At 48.6% G+C, this 22,699-nt stretch overlaps 1 protein-coding gene across 3 annotated transcripts in view; it reads left to right on the top strand.

Moving 5' to 3' along the window:
• The window catches only part of LOC119186375 (uncharacterized), a 71,608-nt gene that overhangs the window by 13,791 nt on the left and 35,118 nt on the right, over nucleotides 1-22,699 (top strand). For all 3 annotated transcript variants that reach the window (XM_075880762.1, XM_075880763.1, XM_075880761.1), the window contains exons 5-6: nucleotides 7,282-7,391; nucleotides 9,938-10,133. In XM_075880762.1, the coding sequence (XP_075736877.1) occupies nucleotides 7,282-7,391; nucleotides 9,938-10,133 (306 nt within the window). The remainder of the gene's footprint in view (nucleotides 1-7,281; nucleotides 7,392-9,937; nucleotides 10,134-22,699) is intronic.

Here is a 22,699-nt window from a genome sequence, read left to right as displayed (position 1 = left end):
TGACGAGATGAATTATAGGCGAACGTCATGTGAGGTACTGCTAGATCCCAGTCATGGTGGTCAGATGAGACATACATCGAGAACATGTCCGTGAGGGTGCGATTTCGGCGCTCGGTAAGGCCATTTGTTTGGGGATGGTAGGAAGTGGTCAGTTTCTGTTGCGTTGAGGAAGAGCGCAAAAGGTCCTCGAGTACGCGTGACAGAAAAGCGCGTCCACGATCGGTGAGCAATTGCCGGGGAGTGCCATGATGTAGAATTGCATCGTGGAGCAAGAAGTCGGCAACGCCAGTAGCAGTGCTGGAGGGGAGCGCTCTGGTGATGGCAAACCTGGTCGCATGGCCTATAGCAACAGCGACCCACTTGTTCCCAGAGATTGATTCAGGGAACGGTCCGAGGAGGTCTACACTGAGTGTTCATTTAATTGAAAGGTAATGGAAACAATGCAGTTAAACTGCACTCATACAGTTTCATATTATTACGTAAAATGAGATAGGACGTGACTATTTGGCAGTGTATTTACACCGATAAAATCGGAGCGCAGCACACAGAGCGAGCAAACCAGTCCTCTTCGTCATCTTCTGATAGCAGAATGGTTCACCCTTCATGCGATAGCTATGTAGCATTACCCCCCGGTTGTGAAAGCACCGACTCGGTGCACTTTATACGTGTTCTTCAGAAGCAGGGCGGTATGGTTTCAACCTACTGACGGGGACTACGTCACTGGGGGTGCAGACAGGTTAGTCCCGGAGACTGGAATGACCTTATTGGTAACGTCCGTTACCCGTCGTATGATACGGTAAGGTCCCTTGTACGGAGATAGCAACTTCTCTGACAATATAACACGACGAACTGGGTACCAGAGAAGAACTAGAGAACCAGGTGAGAAGTCAACGTCGACGTGCTTGCTGTCGTAGAAAGCCTTCTGGGTTGCTTGTGAAGCCAACAGCCTAGAGCGGGCAATCTGACGTGCTTGGTCGGCACGAGCGATAGCATCACATGCATATTCGCTCAACGGAGGTGTAGTACTCGGTAGTAGGGTGTCCAGTGGTAAGGTCGGATTACGGCCATAGAGCATATAATAAGGTAAATAACCTGCGGTATAATGACGAGATGAATTATAGGCGAACGTCACGTGAGGTGGCGCTAGATCCCAGTCATGGTGGTCAGATGAGACATGCATAGAGAACATGTCCGTGAGGGTGTGATTTCGGCGTTCGGTAAGGCCATTTGTTTGGGGATGGTAGGAAGTGGTCAGTTTCTGTTGCGTTGAGGAAGAGCGCAAAAGGTCCTCGAGTACGCGTGACAGAAAAGCGCGTCCACGATCGGTGAGCAATTGCCGGGGAGTGCCATGATGTAGAATTGCATCGTGGAGCAAGAAGTCGGCAACGCCAGTAGCAGTGCTGGTGGGGAGCGCTCTGGTGATGGCAAACCTGGTCGCATGGCCTATAGCAACAGCAACCCACTTGTTCCCAGAGATTGATTCAGGGAACGGTCCGAGGAGGTCTACACCAACACGGAAGAAAGGTTCGGTAGGGATGGAGATCGGGTGAAGGAGTCCAGTAGGGGGTGCGGCAGGTCATTTCCGAAGTTGGCATTTATCGCAGAAGGCCACGTAGCGTCGAACTGACCGCGCAAGACCACGCCAAAAGAAGCGGCGCCGGACGCGGTCGTACGTGCTAGATAGACCCAAGTAGTCGGCAGTTGGTTCGTCGTGAAGCTCATGCAGGACTGCTGCATGAGGCACGACTAGAAGTAGCTCAGGGCCATCTGGCTGGACGTTACGACGGTACAGCGTGCGATTTAGGAGAACGAACATGCGGAGTGACACGTCGTTAGGGTCAGATTTCATAAGGGCAATGAGTGACCACAAGGAAGGATCGCGACGCTGTTCGTCACCAATCTGACGAAACCTAGACATGGACATGATGCTGGGGCCGGGCTCGCCGGCCGATTCATCTGGTTGGTCAACAAGGTAGCGGGACAAGCAATTGGCGTCCAGATGGAGGCGTCCAGACTTGTAGGCAACCAAGTAGGAGTACTCCTGAAGATGCAACGCCCAACGACAGTCGTCCAGAAGGGTCCTTCAGTGAAGAAAGCCAGCAGAGGGCGTGATGATGTGTGACGACAAGGAACGGGCAGCCATACAAGAAGGGACAAAATTTCGAAACTGCCCAGACAAGAGCAAGGCATTCTAGTTCTGTTATAGAGTAGTTACGCTCCGACGTTAAAAGGAGACGACTTGCGTATGCAATTACACGATCAGTGCCCCGCTGAGTTTGGGCCAAAACTGCGCCGATGGCGTGACTGCTAGCGTCTGTCCGTACTTCTGTTGGAGCATTTGGGTTGAAATGTGCAAGTATCGGTGGTGCCGTCAGAGCGGTGATTAGTCGAGAGAAAGCGTTAGCTTGAAGAGGACCCCAACAAAATGGGATGTCGTGTTTGAGAAGGTCTGTGAGTGGGCGTGCGAGTGTCGCAAAGTCTTTTACGAACCGGCGAAAGTAAGAGCACAGGCCCACGAAACTGCGAGCATCATGGATAGAGTGCGGAATGGGAAACTTCGTTACAGCGCGTACTTTAGCCAAGTCTAGTCGTACACCAGAAGCGTCAGCAAGGTCGCCCAACACAGTAATTTGATGAAGACCAAGCGGCACTTCGAGGAATTCAGCTGGACCGGCATGTCGGAATGTTGATAGAATGGTCGAAAGGCGTTCAAGGTGTGTAACGATGTAGTCTCCGTCAGGAACTGGAGGGGTCGATGACAGAAAGACGTATGTCACAGCTCGAGGCGGCAAGCGAACAAAAGTGGTTGGACCCAAGTGGCTGACAGGTTTTTCACAGGCATCACAGAGCAGGGGAAGGTTGAGGCGGAGCGTGCCAGAAGAACAGTCAATTAAAGCCGAGTGTGCCAAGAAGAAATCAAGGCCTAGTATGAGGTCATGGGGGCAACGATCTAGAACGGCAAAAAGGACTACGGTGTGACGACCAGCATTGTTGACACGTGCAGTGCACATTCCGCCGACTTCTACAGCGCCGCCATCGGCAACACGTATGGCTTGAGTCGTAGAGGGTGTCGTGATCTTCTGCAAACGGTGGCGTAGATGTGCGCTTATAGTAGATAGTTGGGCGCCTGTGTCAACAAGGGCAGTAACAGGAACATTGTCGACTTTTACTTCAATAAAACTGTGGTGTGTGGGCAGCGTCAGTAGAGGGTTTCTGAGTGTCATTGGTATTGCAGCTTCACCTCCATAAGCCGCAATATCTAGTTTTCCTGCTGCGATCGTCCAGAGAAGCTCGATGAGGAAAAGCGCCGAGGCGGCAGAGAACGGGATTGGCGGCAACGGGGAGCGGGAGTAGCAGCGACCGAAAGAAAGGGCGTCAGTGGGGAGAGGATTCTGAGGAGGTGGCGAGTAAAAGTTTGACAGTGTAGCGGCTGGACGTCCAGAAGTGGTAGGGCGCATATAATTAGGGTACCTCTGACGTGGTGGGTTGGACCAGCGGCGACGGCAATAACGATAAATATGTCCAAGTTGAAGACAGGAAAAGCAGATTGGCTGGTCGTCAGGGGTTCGCCATTGCGCAAGGTTTCGGAAGGTCAATGATGGAGGAGATCGACAAGCGTTACTACTTGAGGGGTATGGGCGACTTCGGGGTGAGTCACGGGAAACGCTGACGGAAGACCGAGATTAGCGAACTCCTGCCTTATCACAGCTTGAATTAAGGCTACTGATGGGTGTGATGGGTCAGTGGCTTGAGTTGTATAAACAGGCTGTTGAGTGGGAGCTGGACATGCAGCTTCAAGCTCCTGACGAACAATTCGGGTGACGTGGTCATATGTGGGTGGTTGGCGAGCGGCTTCACACGATGAAGTTGCGGCCGTGTTGGGCAGTCATGTGAATCTCTGCATGATACGGCGGCTCTTGGCGTGTTAAAACTGCCGGCACTTTTTGATGATTTTGTCGATGGTGGTAACGCTACTGTATACAAGCAGGTGGAAGGCATCGTCGGCGATGCCTTTAAGCACATTCGATACCTTCTCAGACTCGGGCATGTGTTCGTCAACCTGGCGGGAAAGGGCGATGCATTGTGAATATACGCGACGTAGGATTCGGTAGACGTCTGTGTCCGAGTAGCCAACTGATTTCGCGCAGTTATATGTTGTGCAGCGGTGTTCCCAAAAAGGTCACGGATCTTCTCCTTGAAAGTGTCCAGCTGGTAATGTCGGCTTCGTGCGTCTCGAACCACACCCGCGGAGGGCCATCAAGGTAAAAAAGTACGTTTGCAAGCATGAGTGTTGGGTCTCACCTATAGCTGGCGCTGATCCGTTCATACACGTTGAGCCACTTGTCAACGTCAAGGCCATCCTGTCCGGAAAATACGCCAGGATCACGAGCAGGAGGTAGGACAACGTAGGTAGGAGTCACAGAAGAGGCGGGTGGTGAATATGATGTACCTTGAACCTGTGACATAGTAGGACTTGTGATGATGCAGCTGCTGGGAGCTTTGTGATGGGTACAGGGAAGGACCAGCACGTTCACCACAAATATGTTACGTAAAATGAGACGTGACGTTACTATTTGGCAGTGTGTTTACACCGATAAAATTGGAGCGCAGCACACAGAGCGAGTAAACCAGTCCTGTTCGTCGTCTTCTGATCACAGAATGGTTCACCCTTCATGCGATAGCTATGCACCAATATGCAGCAGTGCAGTATGATTTTGAGGCATTGGAAAAAAACGGAAAAAAAACATTTTTAATTTACTTGACATTTAGTGCTAATGCACCCTACACACTGGAGCTAGGAAACATGTACAGTGCAGTCCACTTATAACGATACCACATATAACGATATATCGGTTATAACGATGGGTCGACTTAACAGTCTCATTTTATGCATTGGGGCTATGGGGGAAAAAAACCATATATAACGATATGTTATCCACCGCATATCGGATACAACGATGAAAAGTTTGCCGTGGACGGCATGTTTCATTCAGAATAATCGTAACATTTAGATTGATAAGTTCCTCTGAAACGAACTATGCCGAGACAAGACGAAAAGTTAGCGTAGGCGAGTACGTATCTGCCGCCACTGCAGCACAGCGCCGGCAGCGCGTCCCGGCCGTTCAAAAAGCCGAGGAGAGCATCGCGAGTTGGCGCGACGCGCTACAGATGGCGCCAGCTGTGTCACGTTTTGCGCCTCGCCGCGCGTCGACCGCGGAGAGGCTGAGAGAATTTAAAAAAAAATGCGAAAAGCAAAGTGCCGCGCTCCGCGGCTCCCCGCCTTCTACAACGGCAAGCTACTCGTAGATTGCCGAACGAAAGCGGGAAAGAGAGAGAAAATAAAAAAAGCGAAAAGCAAAGCGGCGCGGCGGCATCGGGGCGGGGCCTCGTTGGCATTCCGGCTGTGTACCTCTGGCTGTGCTTTCTTCCTCCCACTGCTCCCACCCCGCCGTCGGTCAGTCTCTCTTCCTCAGCGAACCCGTGATGCGTTCTTCGAAGTAAGAAATAAAGTCTTGTTTTTGACATCCTACTATCTACAATATTTATTAATTGGTGAAAATAGCGAAATGAAGCCTGGAGCTACAAAAGGTACGTCCGGCGACGATTTTTTGGCGGCAGTCCAGATATAACGATCACCGGTTATAACGATCATATTTTTAGGTTTTCTCGATATCGTTATAAGTGGACTGCACTGTATAAAATATTTTAGCCCAAACTTAAGCTTTTCTTCTATCGGCATCTAAATGCAGATGAGTCAACACAGTCACTGAAATTGCTGTTGGAACAACTGTAGGTGAATTCGCTTATCATTGTTTGTGTGCGCCGCCGTGTGCAAGTGACGCAGACGACAGAAGTGTGGCTAGTACATCACAAGTTTCCGTCCCCTCATCACTTATACCTACACCAAATGTGTCACTGTGAAGCTGCTTCCTTGATACCAATAGCGAAAGCATCATATTTTAAAGCATCTATTTAAAACATGTTTAATGGATTCCGAGACGCTGTGATACTCTTCTTAGGTTTTTACTTAGAGGGAAGATGCAAAAAATTTCTCAAATTAATGTCAGTGCCCGAAAGAGTTTGAAGGCCTAATTTTTTGCCAAATGTGACAGGGTTGATTTTTTTGTGCTGATTTAAATTCTTTGAATAAATCTTTTTTTAACGATAACCACAAAGTAACAAAATATTATTAACAAGAGGTTGTATATTTGTAAGTTAGCATTTTTGAAAGGGTGTCACAGGAGTAGGGTGTAGGGAATTGCACACCGGCATGTGTGGGTTGTTGCCACAAAAATGTGTGGTGTCAAACATGGCGTGGTCGAAATTTTCAGAGCCCTCCACTATGGCGTCTCTCATAATCAAATCAAGGTTTTGAAATGTAAAACACTAAAGATTGTTATTATGTTTTACTGGAAAAAAATACCGGATCAACTATTTTTTTTTTTCCTGGACGTAATGAAAAGTCATCGCTCGCAGTACAGTCATGGTTGTGTTTCAATCGGGTAAATACAGTATCTTTGTGCACACACCAAGGCCCCAAGCGCACGCAATGAAATGTGATTGCTCTCTCCCGGTTGGTGCATGCTAGTGCTGCAGCTATGCAACAGACCATAGATTGTAGTACCCAGTATGTGGCGGGACCCCATGTGGCCAGAAGCGTGTCTGAACTAAACACTGCTCCGCTGATTTATGCCAGCTATCGGCCAGTAGGAATAATCCGTTGCATGACAAACAATTTGCTCTACGATAGCACTCTGTAGTGAGTAGTACTATTTGGGCCTCCAAATGAACTCACGGCAATTTATGTATTTTAAAATGTTTCGTTGTTCGCAGTTTGCTGTTAATGGCGGGGTTATTTGCGAGGCGGGTTGTAGGCGAGAAAATGCGGTATCAACACAGCCCTTCTCCTCGCACTGCTCTCTCCCTCAAATTCATGCAGAAAAGTCCCCTTCTGTGAGAAAAAGGAAACTTCTTAAGTCATTTCGCACAACCCAATGTTCAATAAATCGAGTGTTCAAACCATTTTTCGCTTGTAAATTTTCCTATGCATTTACGTGATCGATTTTCTTATGCATTTATGTTAAAGCATTTCATAATGGAAAATAGTTGGATGTGAGGAGTAATTTTATTCAGCTGAGCTCAACAGAGTCAGGTTTGGTTGTACTACTTTTAAAATGAGTTTGCATTAACTAGGTTTCATTGTAGAGATATGGAAAGACATGTTGGAAGGATGTCCTGATTTTCTACTCACCGTGCCTGCAAACTGACCGTACTGTGCAGGTGCGCGAAACAGCGCTGTTCGGTGGGGTAGGTGTGGAGCCCGAGTTGGAGATCGTCTTTTCGCAGTGGTCATGCGACCCCACGTGCGTCCTCGTTGCTGGCCACTCCTGGTGAGCTCATATTTTAAAGCCTATTAGCTGTAATGTGCTGGTCTGTTTGGCTCTGAGCCATGTCTGAAAGGCTGCTTGTAATGTTGTGAAAGCCTACTCACGAATAGTGCAGATATGGAGCATTGCCTTTGCAAAATGTGACACTCGAAACCAGGTGCATGCAACCCCACAAGCCTGCAAAAACAGACAAATTTCAATGCAAAAACTTCAAAAAAGGTGAGCTGTCATTACCACTTGCTGGAGGTGACACTGTGCCCAGAATGTGATGTAGCAGTGTGGATCCTTGATATAGCCTCTAAGATTGCTGGGCAGTGCATCCAGCCTGACATGGCCTCTAAGATTTCTGGGCAGTGCATCGAGCAAGTGGTAATATATTGGAGGAAGTGCACGAGTTTGGTTTTTTGGTGCATTGTTTTGACAAACTGCCGCACAATAAGCTCACTGATGAAACGAAAACGGCGACAACGAGCACTTGACGCGCAGTAACATTAATTGGAAAAAATCGCACACCGTCAAATTCCCAGCAAGTGCCCCATTTTCCTTTTCAGGTGATTTGAAATATGTATCACAGTACATTGCAAGGCATATTGTATGTTTCTTTTGGGCAGCTGTTTATGTGTTTCTCTAAAGTGAATCGTCGGTGAGCATAAAAAAATTAGTTCTAAAACAAGCATGTAAAAAAGGGTTGGTTTGAGAGAGTTCTTTTTGCTCTTAAGAACATAGCACTTTTGGTGAGGAAAATTGGGAGCAATTTACCATAATTGTGCGTTTTTATAAATTTAGACCTGCTCGATATCTTTGAAAGTGCAGTAAATATGGAGCAGCCTTAATTGCCATCGTGACACTGTTAGTGTGAACGGAAATCATGAGATGTATTTCTTTGATTATGTAAATGAAAAAAGCTTCACATTGGGTGCATACCAGGGGCATAGCCAGAGGAGTGTTTTGAGGGGTTCGAACCCTCTTTGACATGTTGTATGTATATGTGAACACACGCGCATAAACACTTGTGCAAACATGCACAAAAGAGGGTCGGACCCCCTCCCCTGAAAACATTTCTGCCGACACTTTTGGTGCATACAAGCAGCTTACGTAATGCAAGCTGGTTGGTCCGTAATGATGCACAAGGGCTGGCTGTTTGTGCAGATGCCTGATATATGAGAACTGCAAACCTCTTTTTGGTTAATTGGTTTAGTTTTGCAATGCCATTGCATGTAAAAAGAAACATGCGAAATGTCACTGACCACAAATGTACACTGAATGTATTTTAGGCGATTTTTTGCAGCTGGTTTGTGCATGCAAATCTAGATGGCACCACAACGCCGTGGACATCTCCTTACCGTGGCTGTCTTCTTGCCGTGGCCTTCTACAGCACTGCTCGATAACCGCTTCGCGTTGTCTGCTCAGCGTCCCTGTAACGTCTGCGCGCACAAAAGTAAAAGTGAAGCAGACGCTATGGGGACGCCGAGCAGATGACGCGATGGGGATGTTCAGCAGTGCTGCAAGAACGCCATGGCTAGAAGACGGCTATGGTAAGGGAAGTCAACATGGCAGCACCCATAAGTGCAGTAACCTTTCGCCTCGATCTTATCATGTCGTCGTTTCGCACTGTGTGGCACGTAAGTTCGTTTCGCACTGTGTGGCACATAAGAGGAATGCATGCACTGGGTGCTCACAATCTCCTCTGCCAAGATTTGCAATGCTACACGCTCTGGAAAGATGTTAAATGTCAGGCTGAACGTCACTTGACCTTCATGTCACTGGTGTGCACGCCAACATGGAGGAGGTGATGTATGCCACAAGGAATGGTCCTGTGTACGTCAAGGTAGTACGTGACACTGCGAGAAATATTCAAGGCGACGTGTGTAATTTGTTCAATCTGTTGCCTGAATAGAAGTATGAAGGTTGACAGAAATATTAAAACATACAAATGGAATCTATGCGCATTATTACAATATTTTCACTTCGTATCAAGCGAGATGCAAGATTAAGCTGCTTCCATTTCGTTTGCATTGGTGTGCTCGCAATTCTCGCGAGACATATTATAGACATACCATAGAGAGCTTTGTGTGAGGGCTTCGTTACTTCAGTAGTTTCATTAATATTTATATGCGAATATTGTATTCATTAATTCAGTTTCTCACAATGAGGTGGCAATTGTTGCGTCGAAGAAGTGAAAAGAGTGGAACATGGACAAAACAGTCCTTATTTTTGTGTAATTTGTTATAGGATCTCCTAAGAGCAAGATAGATTCACCTGTATTGGCTAGCTGCCCTTCTGCATAAATAAGCCAACACCAAAAGAGAAGCCTTGATAAGTGATAAAAGACACCGACTGTCTGTTCACGCCAGATTGCCACAGCATTTTGGATTGCTGTGGCTTTCCTTGGACTACACGATGGCATCGTATTCCAAAGGATCCCAAAACTGAACGAGTTTCGACAACTTGAATTGAACTGTGCTCGTATGGGGTTGCTGGAGCTTTTAGTACAAAAGAAATACCTCGGCATTCAGTCTTTTGTGATGCAAAGTAATAACTTGCTGCAGTGTACCGCCGCGTCAGTGTAGGCATGACAACGACTTGTGGTATGTGTCCCTGGTCGGCATGCCCGGGAGGAGCGAGGACATTCTGCACGCCACATACCAGTGTCCATCGGGGGCCCAGGCCCTACCCCGACTGCTGTGTAAGGGCCTTCTCTTCCTCCCCGTTGGCCCGGACCTGATGCTGCTCAAGACAGATCAGGTACCATTATTCACATGGGTATAAACTAGACAAATAAATATACACTTATCTGTGTATGAGTCACAGTAGCATTGTGCTGCTCACGATAACCATATTTTAACATGGGCTGAGTACAAAAAATTGCGGGCGATTCCTCTCTGGGAAAGTGGGTGGCCAGCAATCTGTTGAGTAGGCTTGCGCAAATAGTGAATTTTAAATTCGAAGCAACTTCAAAGCGGATAATGATTTTAGGCAAACAATTTTCAGATCGAATTCATATAATATATTATGTAATATTATGAAAAATTGGCATATTTGTCATCATCCATCTAACCTGCACAATAGTTTTTACAAATTGAAACAACGCCTGTGTGAATGCCAATCTTTGGTTCAAAAGAAGTGAAAACAACTTTGAATAGCAGCTAGATTTGACTTCTGGTTGAATGCTAGTGATAACCTGTAAAATAGGTTATGGTTTAAAATTCACTATACTTAGAGTATGTAAGCTGGTTTAACAATTGTCCACTTAAAAATTGATGAATCGGTGTGAGGGTAACCTGTTCATTTAATATTGAAGTGGGGCTTTGTAGCGTGCAGATTTTTTTTTATAGATGTTTTCAGGGTTTAGCATTCCTTCACATCAGTGAAACCACTTTTACAAGAAGTTGCATGCGTACTAATATAGATCATTTTCACGAGAAGGCTGCCCATTTTTTCAGCCGCAGTGCCATCTTGTGCCTGGCATGTTTCACCGCCGTGTCAGTGTGTGGGGATCTGTGGCCGTGTATGCAGCGTATCCGCTCAGTGTGCCAAGCACTGCTGTTCTTTGCGCTACACGGCCAAAGCACGGCAACGCTTCATTGGTGTAAAGGCAATAGCAACTACTCGCTAAGCTGTCAGCTTCAAAATTGCTGACCAGTTGCGTACCAACTCTTTTGCGAGAGGGGAAGGGGGGGGGGGCAGGTTAGCACCTCTTCAGTGCAGTGAAACCACTTTTGCAGGAAGTTACATGTGGGTTGCAAACACGTATTCATTCATTTTGAAAACTTCGAAATTCTCAACAATTTGAATTTTATTCAAAGGAATTTTCATTACAGTAATATTTGTTTGAATATTTAAAGAGTTTGAATATTCCCACAAGTATATTTAGCACATGGCACGTAAGATGACGTTACGGGAGCCAGTTATGTAATGAAGGCCAATTTTGTATCAAGGCTCCAACAGAGTCTGCTGTGAAACATTGATCGTAACACTATCATTGAGGTGCACATACAGCAGTATTTGCTGGCCACGCTCGTCCACATGACCGTCTGCCTCTGAATGTGTAATCTTGTCTGGTTTGGCACACGCACTTCACATTTTGTAATGTTCTTCATTTATGTTTGCCGCCTGCTGGTAACGTTGATATTCTCCAAGTTTATTTCTCATAGGCACATTGATTTGGGGAGTCACCGTAGCTGCTGTAAAAGATAAATAAAATATGTCACTTGGCGGCTGCTGATCTTATTTATTTCGTTGTGCTCCAGCATGGACGACTCCTTCTAGTGGAGCTTGTTACAAGTTGCACATTTTGGCAACATCATACGTGAAGAACCCGGCGCTGTGCTATTACGGAAGTGCGATGCCTTCTTTTTATGCGATGTTTTGCACTAATTCTTACTCTCACGACCATCGGCTTGTCGTTGATCAACCATTTCTGATGCGGCATTCTGATCCTACATCGAGTCACTTGTCATCGTATTTTGGCACATTTTATTTTAATTGCCTAGTTAGTAATGCATGACCTCACGATCGGGCACCGGAACACGAGTCAGTAGGCACGACGCCGTAGGCGTACCTTCACGTTGCACCCACTACCACTCATAGCCGTTTTTCCTTTGTTAGTGAAGGGAATTGCCCGTGGTCAAAAGAAAGAAAAAAAGAGAGAAAGAAAGAAAGAAAGGCGTAGGCTCGGCAGTGAATCTTGGCATGTGTGGGCAGAATCTATGTGCATGTGATGTGCCTCATGCCCTGCCGCAGTGGTCTAGTGGCTTAAGTAGTCAGCTGCTGACCTGCAGGTCACGGGATCGAATTTCGGCTGCGGTGGCTGCATTTTTCATGTGGGCAAAAATTCTGTAGGCCCACGTGCTCACATTTGGGTGCACGTAAAAAATCTCAGGTGGTCGAAATTTCCGCAGCTCTCCGCTATAGCGTCTCTCATAGAAAATGGTAATATTGGGATGTTAAACACCACATATCAATGTCACATGCCTCAACTGTGTCCTGCCTTGTCTGATTCTTATTATTAAACAATGCAGCAGTTTCCTGAAACAGAGGTTTGCATTGGCATTTTCTGCAGTAGATTATCACTTGTGTTTCAACCACACTCAATCGCATGGCATGTCTATCACTTTGCGTTGAGGAGAAATTGAATTTCTAAATGGCCCGTTCCCCCCTTTCTGTTGCTTATCCACCCTGCATCCCGTGCCTTAAGTGTATATTTTGTCTGTGCATATTGCCACGTTCCATTTCTCAAGTTTTTGTTATCGTCCCAAACCACCACACGATTCTCAGCGCAAACCGCGCCTGCAGTTTTTCGAGAGGGTTCCGGACTGTAGTAGATCATTTCGATAAGATCACGCCCACTGTGCGAATGGTACAGATTGTTCTGGAACGTATGCCGCCGCCAGCGGTAGCGCTAGAACATTCGACGGCGGGAGTATAAATGCCAACGCGCTTCGCCGCTTGTCAGTTGTTGAACGAAGGCCGACGCTCTGTTCGCCGCTATCAGTCCGAGACTGCTATCTGTGCAAGACTACTGTTGTAATTGGCTTTCCGTTTACCGGGCACAGGTTCGCCCAAATAAACAGTTAAATCCCAACACGAAGTCTTCTGTCTTCGGCCACGTCACGACCCCGTGACATCTGGTGGAGGTGCTGCTTCGTTCATGTACCGGACGCCCCCGTCAAGCCGTGAACCCAGCCCACGTCGCGGAGAAGACACCGACGCCAACCAGGAGCAGCGAACAAGTCGCCGACAGCAAGGGCTACCACCGGAGTACGGCCTTCTACAAGACAAGGCGCGGAAGACCAAGGCCATGACCGCGACTGCAGCGACAATGACAACCGCAGCGTCCCAGCCCACGATGGTGATGCATCAACCCAGGGAACCACCAATTTTCCATGGGTCATCGTTCAAAGACCCGGAGTCCTGGCTGGAAACATACGACCGTGTGGCCGCCCTCAACCACTGGGACCATGAAGAAAAGCTGCGTCGTGTGTTCTTCTATTTGGAAGACACCGCAAGGACCTGGTTCGAAAATCGGGAGTCCACGCTCCGAACGTGGGATGTTTTCTGCGGCGCATTCCTGCAAACGTTCGCGAGCGTCGCTCGCAAAGAGAGGGCCGCTGCTCTACTAGAGACCCGGGTACAGCTACCAATCGAAAAGGTTGGAATTTTTACAGAGGAGATGACCCGCCTATTTCGTCACCCTGACCCAGACATGCCTGAGGAGAAGAAAGTTCGTTTCCTCATGCGAGGGGTCAAACAGGAGCTCTTCGCGGGACTAATGAGGAATCCACCGAACACCATCCAAGAATTTGTATCCGAGGCGACCACCATCGAAAAAACTCTGGACATGCGCACCAGACAATATAATCGTCGCCTGACTCCAGAATGCGCTGCTGCTCAAGCCAGTGACTCCGACGACCTGCGTGAAACGATCCGAGCGATCGTGCGGGAAGAGCTGCGCAAACTGTTGCCTTCGGCGCAACTTCAAGTGGATTCGATCGCCGACATTGTGCGAGAAGAAGTCCGGCAATCGCTTCAAATTTCCCACGCACCACTGCCCGAGCCGGAAGCTATGAGCTACGCCGCTGCACTGCGCCACAACGCTCCTCCCCGTCCATGCCAAAACGCCGCCCCATCGCACTTCCGTCGACAGACGCCACCGCCGCCACCACCCCCACCGACGTCATACCGTTCGCCAGTGGCTCAGCGCAGTGCACCGAGGAAGACTGACGTCTGGCGCACCCCTGACCATCGCCCGCTCTGCTACCACTGCGGCGAGGCCGGACACACATACCGCCGTTGCCAGTACCGACAGATGGGATTGCGTGGCTTCGCCGTCAATGCACCGCGCCCACAGCCAGGAGAACGACCACGTGACATCGCCGACTACCTGACAGGAACTCGGTGGACACCACGAAGCCCTTCGCGTTCGCCGTCGCCCAGCCGCCGCACGTCACCGCACCACCGACAGTACTCTGGCCCAACGCGGGGCCGGTCTCCTAGCCCGTATCCGGGAAACTAAGGGCAGGAACCGGTGGAGGTGCGGTTGCTGTGCGACGAACTACCGAAGATCCTCCGACGACGACGCCGTCGCGACGGAGCTTTCCGAACACAAGGCCAACCAGGCAAAGCCCTGATGGCGAAAGCTCACTTACCGAAGGTGGCCTGACGACGAAACATGCAAGCAGCAGAACAAGCCGACGCAGCCGTGACCCGACGCCACGCCCTAACTGTAATGCGAGACGGCAAACTAGCGACCTCGACGTTCTTATCGACGGCCACAGTGTGACCGCTCTTGTCGATACTGGAGCCGACTATTCTGTCATCAGTGGGTCGTTCGCCGCGAAGTTAAAGAAAGTTAGGACAGCTTGGAAAGGCCCTGAAATCCGCACAGCCGGAGGTCATCTCGTAACGCCTGCAGGAATCTGCACAGCGAGAGTCACCATTAACGGCCGTATTTATCCAACAGACTTCGTAGTCCTACAGTGTTGCTCGAGAGATGTCATCCTTGGCATGGACTTCTTATGCCTCCATGGTGCTGTCATCAACCTAAAAACAAAGTCGATAACGTTATCCACAGAAGAAGCACTACCGCCGCGCACGCCGTCTGGACACCATGCCTTGAATATGCTGGAAGAACAAGTCACCATTCCGCCTCGCTCAAGCGTCATTATTTCAGTCGGCGCTCCTGAATCACCTGACTTCGAAGGCGTCGTTGAAGGCAATCAGCATCTGTTGGTCACCCGAAATATTTGCGTCGCAAGAGGAATTGCAGAGTTGCGGGGAGGCAAAGCAACGGTTATGATCACAAATTTCAGCAATGAGTACAAACATGTGAACAAAGGAACAACGGTCGCATACATCGAAGAAATGGTCGAAGCCACCAGTGCTTTCGCCCTCGCCGATTCTGCGGAACCTGCTCAGAGGAACCAAGCCCCTCCCATAGCTTTCGACGTCAATCCCAGACTTCCGAACGATAAGCAAGAACAGCTCAAGGCCCTGCTCCAGCAATACGAAGATTGCTTTTCGTCGTCATCGAAAATTCGGCAGACCCCAATCACGAAACATCGCATCATAACCGAAGAAAATGCCAGACCACTCCGTCAGAGTCCGTACAGGGTTTCGACGCGAGAACGTGAGGCCATGAAGAGACAAGTTGATGAAATGCTGCGGGATGACATTATCCAGCCGTCCAAGAGCCCATGGGCATCTCCCGTGGTGTTAGTGAAGAAAAAGGATGGGACCCTACGTTTCTGCGTCGATTATCGCCGCCTGAACAAAATCACAAGAAAGGACGTGTATCCTCTCCCACGAATAGACGACGCACTTGATCGGCTCCATAACGCCAAGTACTTTTCGTCAATGGACCTCAAGACTGGCTATTGGCAAATCGAAGTCGACGAAAGAAACCGAGAAAAGACGGCGTTTATAACACCGGACGGCCTCTTCGAGTTTAAGGTGATGCCCTTCGGCCTTTGCTCAGCGCCTGCAACTTTTCAACGCGTTATGGATACAGTACTGGCAGGATTGAAGTGGCAGACTTGCCTTGTGTACTTGGACGACGTCGTCGTGTTTTCCTCGAGTTTCGACGAGCATCTTCGGCGCCTTGAAGCTGTACTTCAAGCCATCAAGACTTCCGGACTCACACTGAAGCCAGAAAAGTGCAGATTTGCGTATGAAGAGCTCTTGTTTCTGGGGCACGTTATCAGCAAGTCTGGAGTTCGTCCTGATCCACGGAAAACAGCCGCCATCGCCGAATTCCCGCCGCCCACTGACAAGAAAGCCGTGCGCCGATTTCTGGGCCTGTGCGCATTATAGGCGGTTCGTGAAAAACTTCGCCCGCATCGCCGATCCTCTCACTAACCTTACGAAGGCCGACGTGGAGTTCAAGTGGGAAACGCCACAGGAACACGCTTTCCAGGAGCTTAAACATCGCCTCCAGACGCCTCCGTTACTTGCCCATTTCGACGAATTCGCCGAGTCAGAAATACATACTGACGCAAGCAGCGTAGGTCTTGGCGCCGTTCTTGTGCAGAGGGCAGACGGACTTGAAAGGGTTATTAGTTACGCCAGCCGATCGCTATCCAAAGCAGAAGCAAATTATTCCACAACAGAAAAGGGGTGCCTCGCCATCATCTGGGCTACGTCGAAATTTCGCCCATACCTTTACGGCAGGCCCTTCAAAGTTGTAAGCGACCACCACGCCTTGTGTTGGCTAGCCACTCTGAAGGACCCTTCAAGTCGCCTCGCACGATGGAGCCTGAGACTTCAAGAATATGACATTACTGTCATTTACAAGTCCGGCAAAAAACACTCCTACGCCGACTGTCTCTCTCGTGCGCCTGTCGACCAACCGCTACCCGACGACCCGGATGACGACTACTTCTTGGGAACGATAAGTACCGACGACTTCGCTGAACGACAGCGGGCCGACCCGGAACTTAAGGCCCTAATAGAATACCTCGAAGGCAGGACCGCCGAAGTCCCGAAGGTATTCAAGCGCGCACTTGCGTAGTTTTTTCTACGAAACGGTCTTCTACAAAAGAAAAATTTTTCACCGCTTCGGGCTAAGTATCTCCTTGTGGTGCCTTCAGCTCTGCGACCAGAACTCCTGCAGGCCCTGCACGACGATCCGACGGCAGGGCACCTCGGTGTTTCTCGCACGCTCGCGAGCATACAAGAAAGGTACTACTGGCCGCGTCTTACCACCGACGTCACTCGTTATGTGAGGACATGCCGGGACTGTCAGCGACGCAAGACACCGCCGACAAGGCCAGCGGGACTTCTGCAGCCAATTGATCCACCTTGCTGACCTTTCCAGCAGATTGGTATGGACCTACTGGGGCCGTTCCCGACGTCGGCTTTCGGAAACAAGTGGATCGTGGTAGCTACCGACTGCCTCACCCGCTACGCCGAGACAAAAGCCCTGCCAAAAGGCAGTGCATCCGAGGTAGCCAAGTTCTTCGTCGAAAATATCGTCCTACGTCACGGCGCCCCGGAGGTCCTTATCACCGACAGAGGAACGGCATTCACTGCCGACTTAACTCAAGCGATCTTGGCATACAGCCAAACAAACCACCGCCGGACGACAGCGTACCACCCACAGACCAACGGCCTCACCGAGCGGCTTAACAAGACGATCGCCGACATGCTGTCAATGTACGTCGATGTCGAACACAAGACGTGGGACGCCATTCTTCCGTATGTGACCTTCGCATACAACACGGCGGTGCAGGAGACGACGCAGATATCTCCATACAAATTGGTCTACGGAAGGAGCCCGGCAACGACGCTCGATGCCATGTTACCCAACGTCACCGACGAAGAAAACATCGATGTGAGCGAGTACCTTCATCGCGCCGAAGAAGCCCGACAACTTGCGCGGCTCCGTATCAAGAATCAACAGACGACCGACAGCCACCGTTACAACCTTCGACGACGCTTCGTGGAATACCAGCCCGGTGAACGTGTTTGGGTGTGGACGCCGATACGCCGACGTGGACTAAGTGAAAAGTTTCTGCGACGGTACTTCGGACCGTACAGGGTGGTTCGACGTCTCGGCCCACTTGATTACGAGTTTGTCCCCGACGGCATCACGAACTCTCAACGACGTCGATCGCGACCTGAAGTCGTCCATGTCGCACGCCTCAAGCCGTTTCATGCGCGTTAACAAACTGAAACAGTGCTTTTTTGTATTATTGTTGTATCGCGATTTATTCATTGTACTTTCTTGCATTATTATTGTACCTTCATCTTTAGTTAAAGCATCGAGACGATGCCTTTTTCAGAGGGGGGCAATGCCACGTTCCATTTCCCAAGTTTTTGTTATCGTCCCAAACCACCACACGATTCTCAGCGCAAACCGCGCCTGCAGTTTTTCGAGAGGGTTCCGGACTGTAGTAGATCATTTCGATAAGATCACGCCCACTGTGCGAATGGTACAGATTGTTCTGGAACGTATGCCGCCGCCAGCGGTAGCGCTAGAACATTCGACGGCGGGAGTATAAATGCCAACGCGCTTCGCCGCTTGTCAGTTGTTGAACGAAGGCCGACGCTCTGTTCGCCGCTATCAGTCCGAGACTGCTATCTGTGCAAGACTACTGTTGTAATTGGCTTTCCGTTTACCGGGCACAGGTTCGCCCAAATAAACAGTTAAATCCCAACACGAAGTCTTCTGTCTTCGGCCACGTCGCGACCCCGTGACAGTAAATTTTTCACTTGTGAGTCAGTGCTCACGCCATTTTTTGTTGTCCTTCGTAGGTGCAGTGCTGCTCATTTATTTACCTGAGCATGTCAAGAAGGGAAGGGGCAATGAAAATTGTTTTTGTTATTTATGGAGATGAAGTGATAAAATTTGGCATGCAGTTGTCAATTGTTGTGCGGATATTACAACTGAGATTGCTTTTCAGCTATGTAAATATAGTTTTTGAGTTACAACACTTAATAAACTCCTACTGTCACCCAAAAATTAATTAATTAATTAATTAGACACACGTTCGTCAAGATTTTTGCATAATAGTATTCACTAGGGCCCATTCTGTGCCATAATGCTATTGGTTTATTTTTAATGCTCAAGTAAGCACACAAAAATTTTTTTTTAATGTGCTTGGCATACTGTCTCACTCACAACTTTTACAAAAAGCAAGTTATAAAAGTTTGTATGATGTGGACACAATTACAGACAACTCTACGGCACTCCCCTTTGTCGTCCAAGACTTCGGCAACGATATCACTGTCGGTCACTGTGCCGGCCATGGCAACATCGCTGTCAATTGCGAAGCTATTGCCAAGGGGGCACATCAGCTCGCATGATGCTCACATAGCGACCGTCTTGCTCTTCGCCGGTTTCCTCATCGGCCACCACACCCGGATCAGCAGCGTCATGCACGAGGTCGCTATGCCTAAAGCTGTTTGCGACTACTGCAGGTGGTGTGGTATTCCACACATATGTCAGCATGTGGATTGTGCTTAGCAGGCTTACTTCGTTTTGCTTGCCTCACTCCATGCAGAGCAACATCCGCTCGAGTACCTGGGTCAATAGCGGCTTTTCACGAACTATATTATTCCCTGGTCCATCGGCTGCATGGAAGCCGCTGTGTTCGGAGGCAGGAATAGCACTTCAATGTTCCCGAGCCCAAACACCTTCGTGTGCGCACTACAGTTGGCTAGACGAAAACAACACCTTCCGAGCCTTGGCCGCAAAGCAGCAGTCGAGCTGATGCAGCCAGGCTTGAAAGAGTTCGGCAGTCATCCAAGCCTTTCTGTTGAACCGGTAGTCGACAGGCAGCTGCTTGATATTCCTAAAACATCTTGGCTTCGCCACCGTCCCTATCACCAACAGTGGCAGCCGCTTTGTGTCGGTCATGTTAGCAGCCAGAATACTATCACGCGCTCTTTACTTCATTTTACACTGACGCACGGGTCACCTTTAAATGCGATTGTCTTGTCAAGCAGAGCCTTATAGAACAGCGCTGTATCATCAGCGTTGAAAATGTTGCATGGCTCGTACGTAGAAAGGCGCGCGAATAGTCCAGACCGCCACTCCTGCACATCACTTTCGTCAACCGCTCCTCTTTCACCTCACTTGTTGCAGAACAGCAGCCTGTGTCGCTCGTTGAAGCGGTCACTTTTTTCGAGATGCTCCCACTTGCAACACCTTCAATATTTTCACCTTCGCAGCCAAATTCTTTGCTTCGTACTTCGCCCTCTTCGCTGCGGGAGTTGGGGCGGTTGGGGCCGCAGGAGACTGAAGGGAAGCCATCCCGGCATCGCTCGCGCGCGTGCACAATGTAGACAACACAAATACTCACACGCACGGTGATAAAAACGAAATACAGCCGGCAGACTTTTCGAAAAACAGCAAACAGTAAGATTGCAGATGACACTAATCACGTACAGATAAATTAAATAATTTAAAGCACACTAGACGTGAGCAATCCAACTCAACCATCACGCAAACGTGTTCGGCACGCAATAAAAAAGATAGGCAGATCTGTGGATTGCCCGTTACTGATGACAGTAGTGATGCACTGCCTTTGATTTGGTTATTTAAACCCCCATGTGCGTATGTGTGTTTTTTTGTGTGCCTTCGAGATGTACTACCCATGGACGAAGTTTTCTCGGAGGCCGCAATCTGATCCCAAAGTTGTTTAGATGTGCCGTCGATATGGCGGACAGAATCCGCTACAGCTTCCCCGTTGTGACTCAACCGCGGTTGGGCGTTCGAATTAACCGAAGCGCGGTCAAATTTGTCCGAAATAATGAGAGTATTCAGTCATTGAACAATGTACATTTTGGAAGGGACCAGACGCCGTGGCCGAATAAATGAGATTTTACTGTAACTTAATTTCTTGCGAAATGGATGACTGACAGCAACTGCTCAAAAATTGAAGCTGAGAAAATGGAGCTAAAAAAAATTGGAGGTAGAAGCAAGGAAAACTGAAGTTGGAAGAGAGCTGGCTTTATTAATTCTTTTTTCATTGAAGAAATGCAGTTTTGTAGCCGTCTTGAGCTGTGATCTGTCCTCTCCACGATGATGCCAATATAGTGGCACTGTGCCATGAAAAAGCTGCAGATACGCATTTTTAAGACTCAATTTCTCATAATTTTTGACGACAGTCCACCAATTAAATGCTTTTTTCTCATCTTCTGCTACATATTTTGGTCTAATATTTTACCATGACGTAAAACATGATCTCAGGATTGCAGAAAAGGATCAGTTGAAAAATTGAACATTTTCACCAAATTTACCATTGCTATTGCCACTTCGCCCCTTAATTTATGTACTCGCGCAGCTTGAAGTGCTAAAAATTTAATATCCAGCACTGCCCATGCAAACTATAGGATAGACCGCTTGTAACGTAATTCGCAAGAGTCTCGAATATCCGCACTATAAGCGGTACTGCACTGTAACCAAAGCAATCTCTTTCAAGGGCTGCGGTTGCGCTAACGTGTTGAATATGCATACTCGCATGCCAGGAAATGGAACCATGCAATGCGTGGTACTTACAACCATTCCAATTTCTCGTTGTTCAAAACAAAAAATTAGTGATTAGCAACCAAAAAACTTAGCAACCAAAAAAAGCAGCAAAGACGAAATATCATGTGATAACGCTGTAAAAGCTTTCAAATTTACGGACGAAGTAACTAATGCGATATCTGTAGCAAGCTTGATAATGATGATGCTTTTCCCAGCAGGAAAGTCTGTGGGGTCTCGAAATGGCAAGCGAGCGCCACGCTCTTGGAGTGAAAGGACACAGTGGACATGGTCGGTACAAACCAAAGAACAACATACATTATTACAATAATACATACATTAATGTAACATACATTAATTTATAACAATGATATCGTCCGCCGAATGATACATCAATCGTAATTAACACACTACGACATCCGTACACACTGTTACCATACACTCGATAACATAACACAAGAGCACAAAAAAGGTGGCGTCGCCAAGGCTTCACTCACCACGTGAACCTACCGCAGGCGGCCCGCGGTGCCGTCTACGGCAGACCCACTGCGAGAGACAACCATTGGCGGCAACCGCCACGAACAGAAAAGACTCGCTCAACTCTCGCCCGCCACCAAGGCTTGTTTTCCGCCAGGAGTCACCACCGGCGCTACCACTGTCACAATCATGATGATGACAGTGGTAATCAACGCCACCTACCACCCGGTAGTTGTAACCCGAAATGCGGCTTTTAGGCGAGACACGTGCGCCACACGGCGCAAACAACGTCACGGGGGGTGTCAGCACCCCCACAACTCTTAAGCGCACTTGATAAGGAAAGGGATCGCAAATGCATGCTGAGCCACATGGAACCGGCAGTAAGTGACTGGAGCCACGCTAGCAATGTTAGTACGCTGTAGCCGCGTACGCACTGGTTTTCCTTTTGTTTTTTCTCCCTCCGCCCTTCGTTCGTTTACTCTGCGTTTCCTGTTCCTCCGTAATGACATCGTTGCTCGCTCCCCAGTGGCCCACCCAGTGTGCGTGCTTTGAGATGCACACTCACTACCATGTTTGTCACAGTAACGATTTTCCGGCCATATAATCGGTCTTTCATTTTGGGGGACTGGACAAGAAGCGGGATGTGTATACATGGGGTTCTATGGGAAGGTAAATGGGAGTCGATTTTGACCTTATTGTAACCGGTATTGTAACCGGTATAAGCGGTTACGTTATGAGTGGTCTACACTGTACTGAGTCAGCACGTATTGTTACAAGGCTGGCACAAGAACATGCATGGCTGCTGTATCCTAATTGTACTTCTCTTCGTGTTTTCTTTGTTGTGTTTCGTTTATTTCAGATGCAA

The sequence above is a fragment of the Rhipicephalus microplus genome, chromosome X, assembly GCF_043290135.1.
Source record: "Rhipicephalus microplus isolate Deutch F79 chromosome X, USDA_Rmic, whole genome shotgun sequence".
Lineage (NCBI taxonomy): Eukaryota > Metazoa > Arthropoda > Arachnida > Ixodida > Ixodidae > Rhipicephalus > Rhipicephalus microplus.
This window is presented reverse-complemented; position numbering and strand designations above follow the sequence as displayed.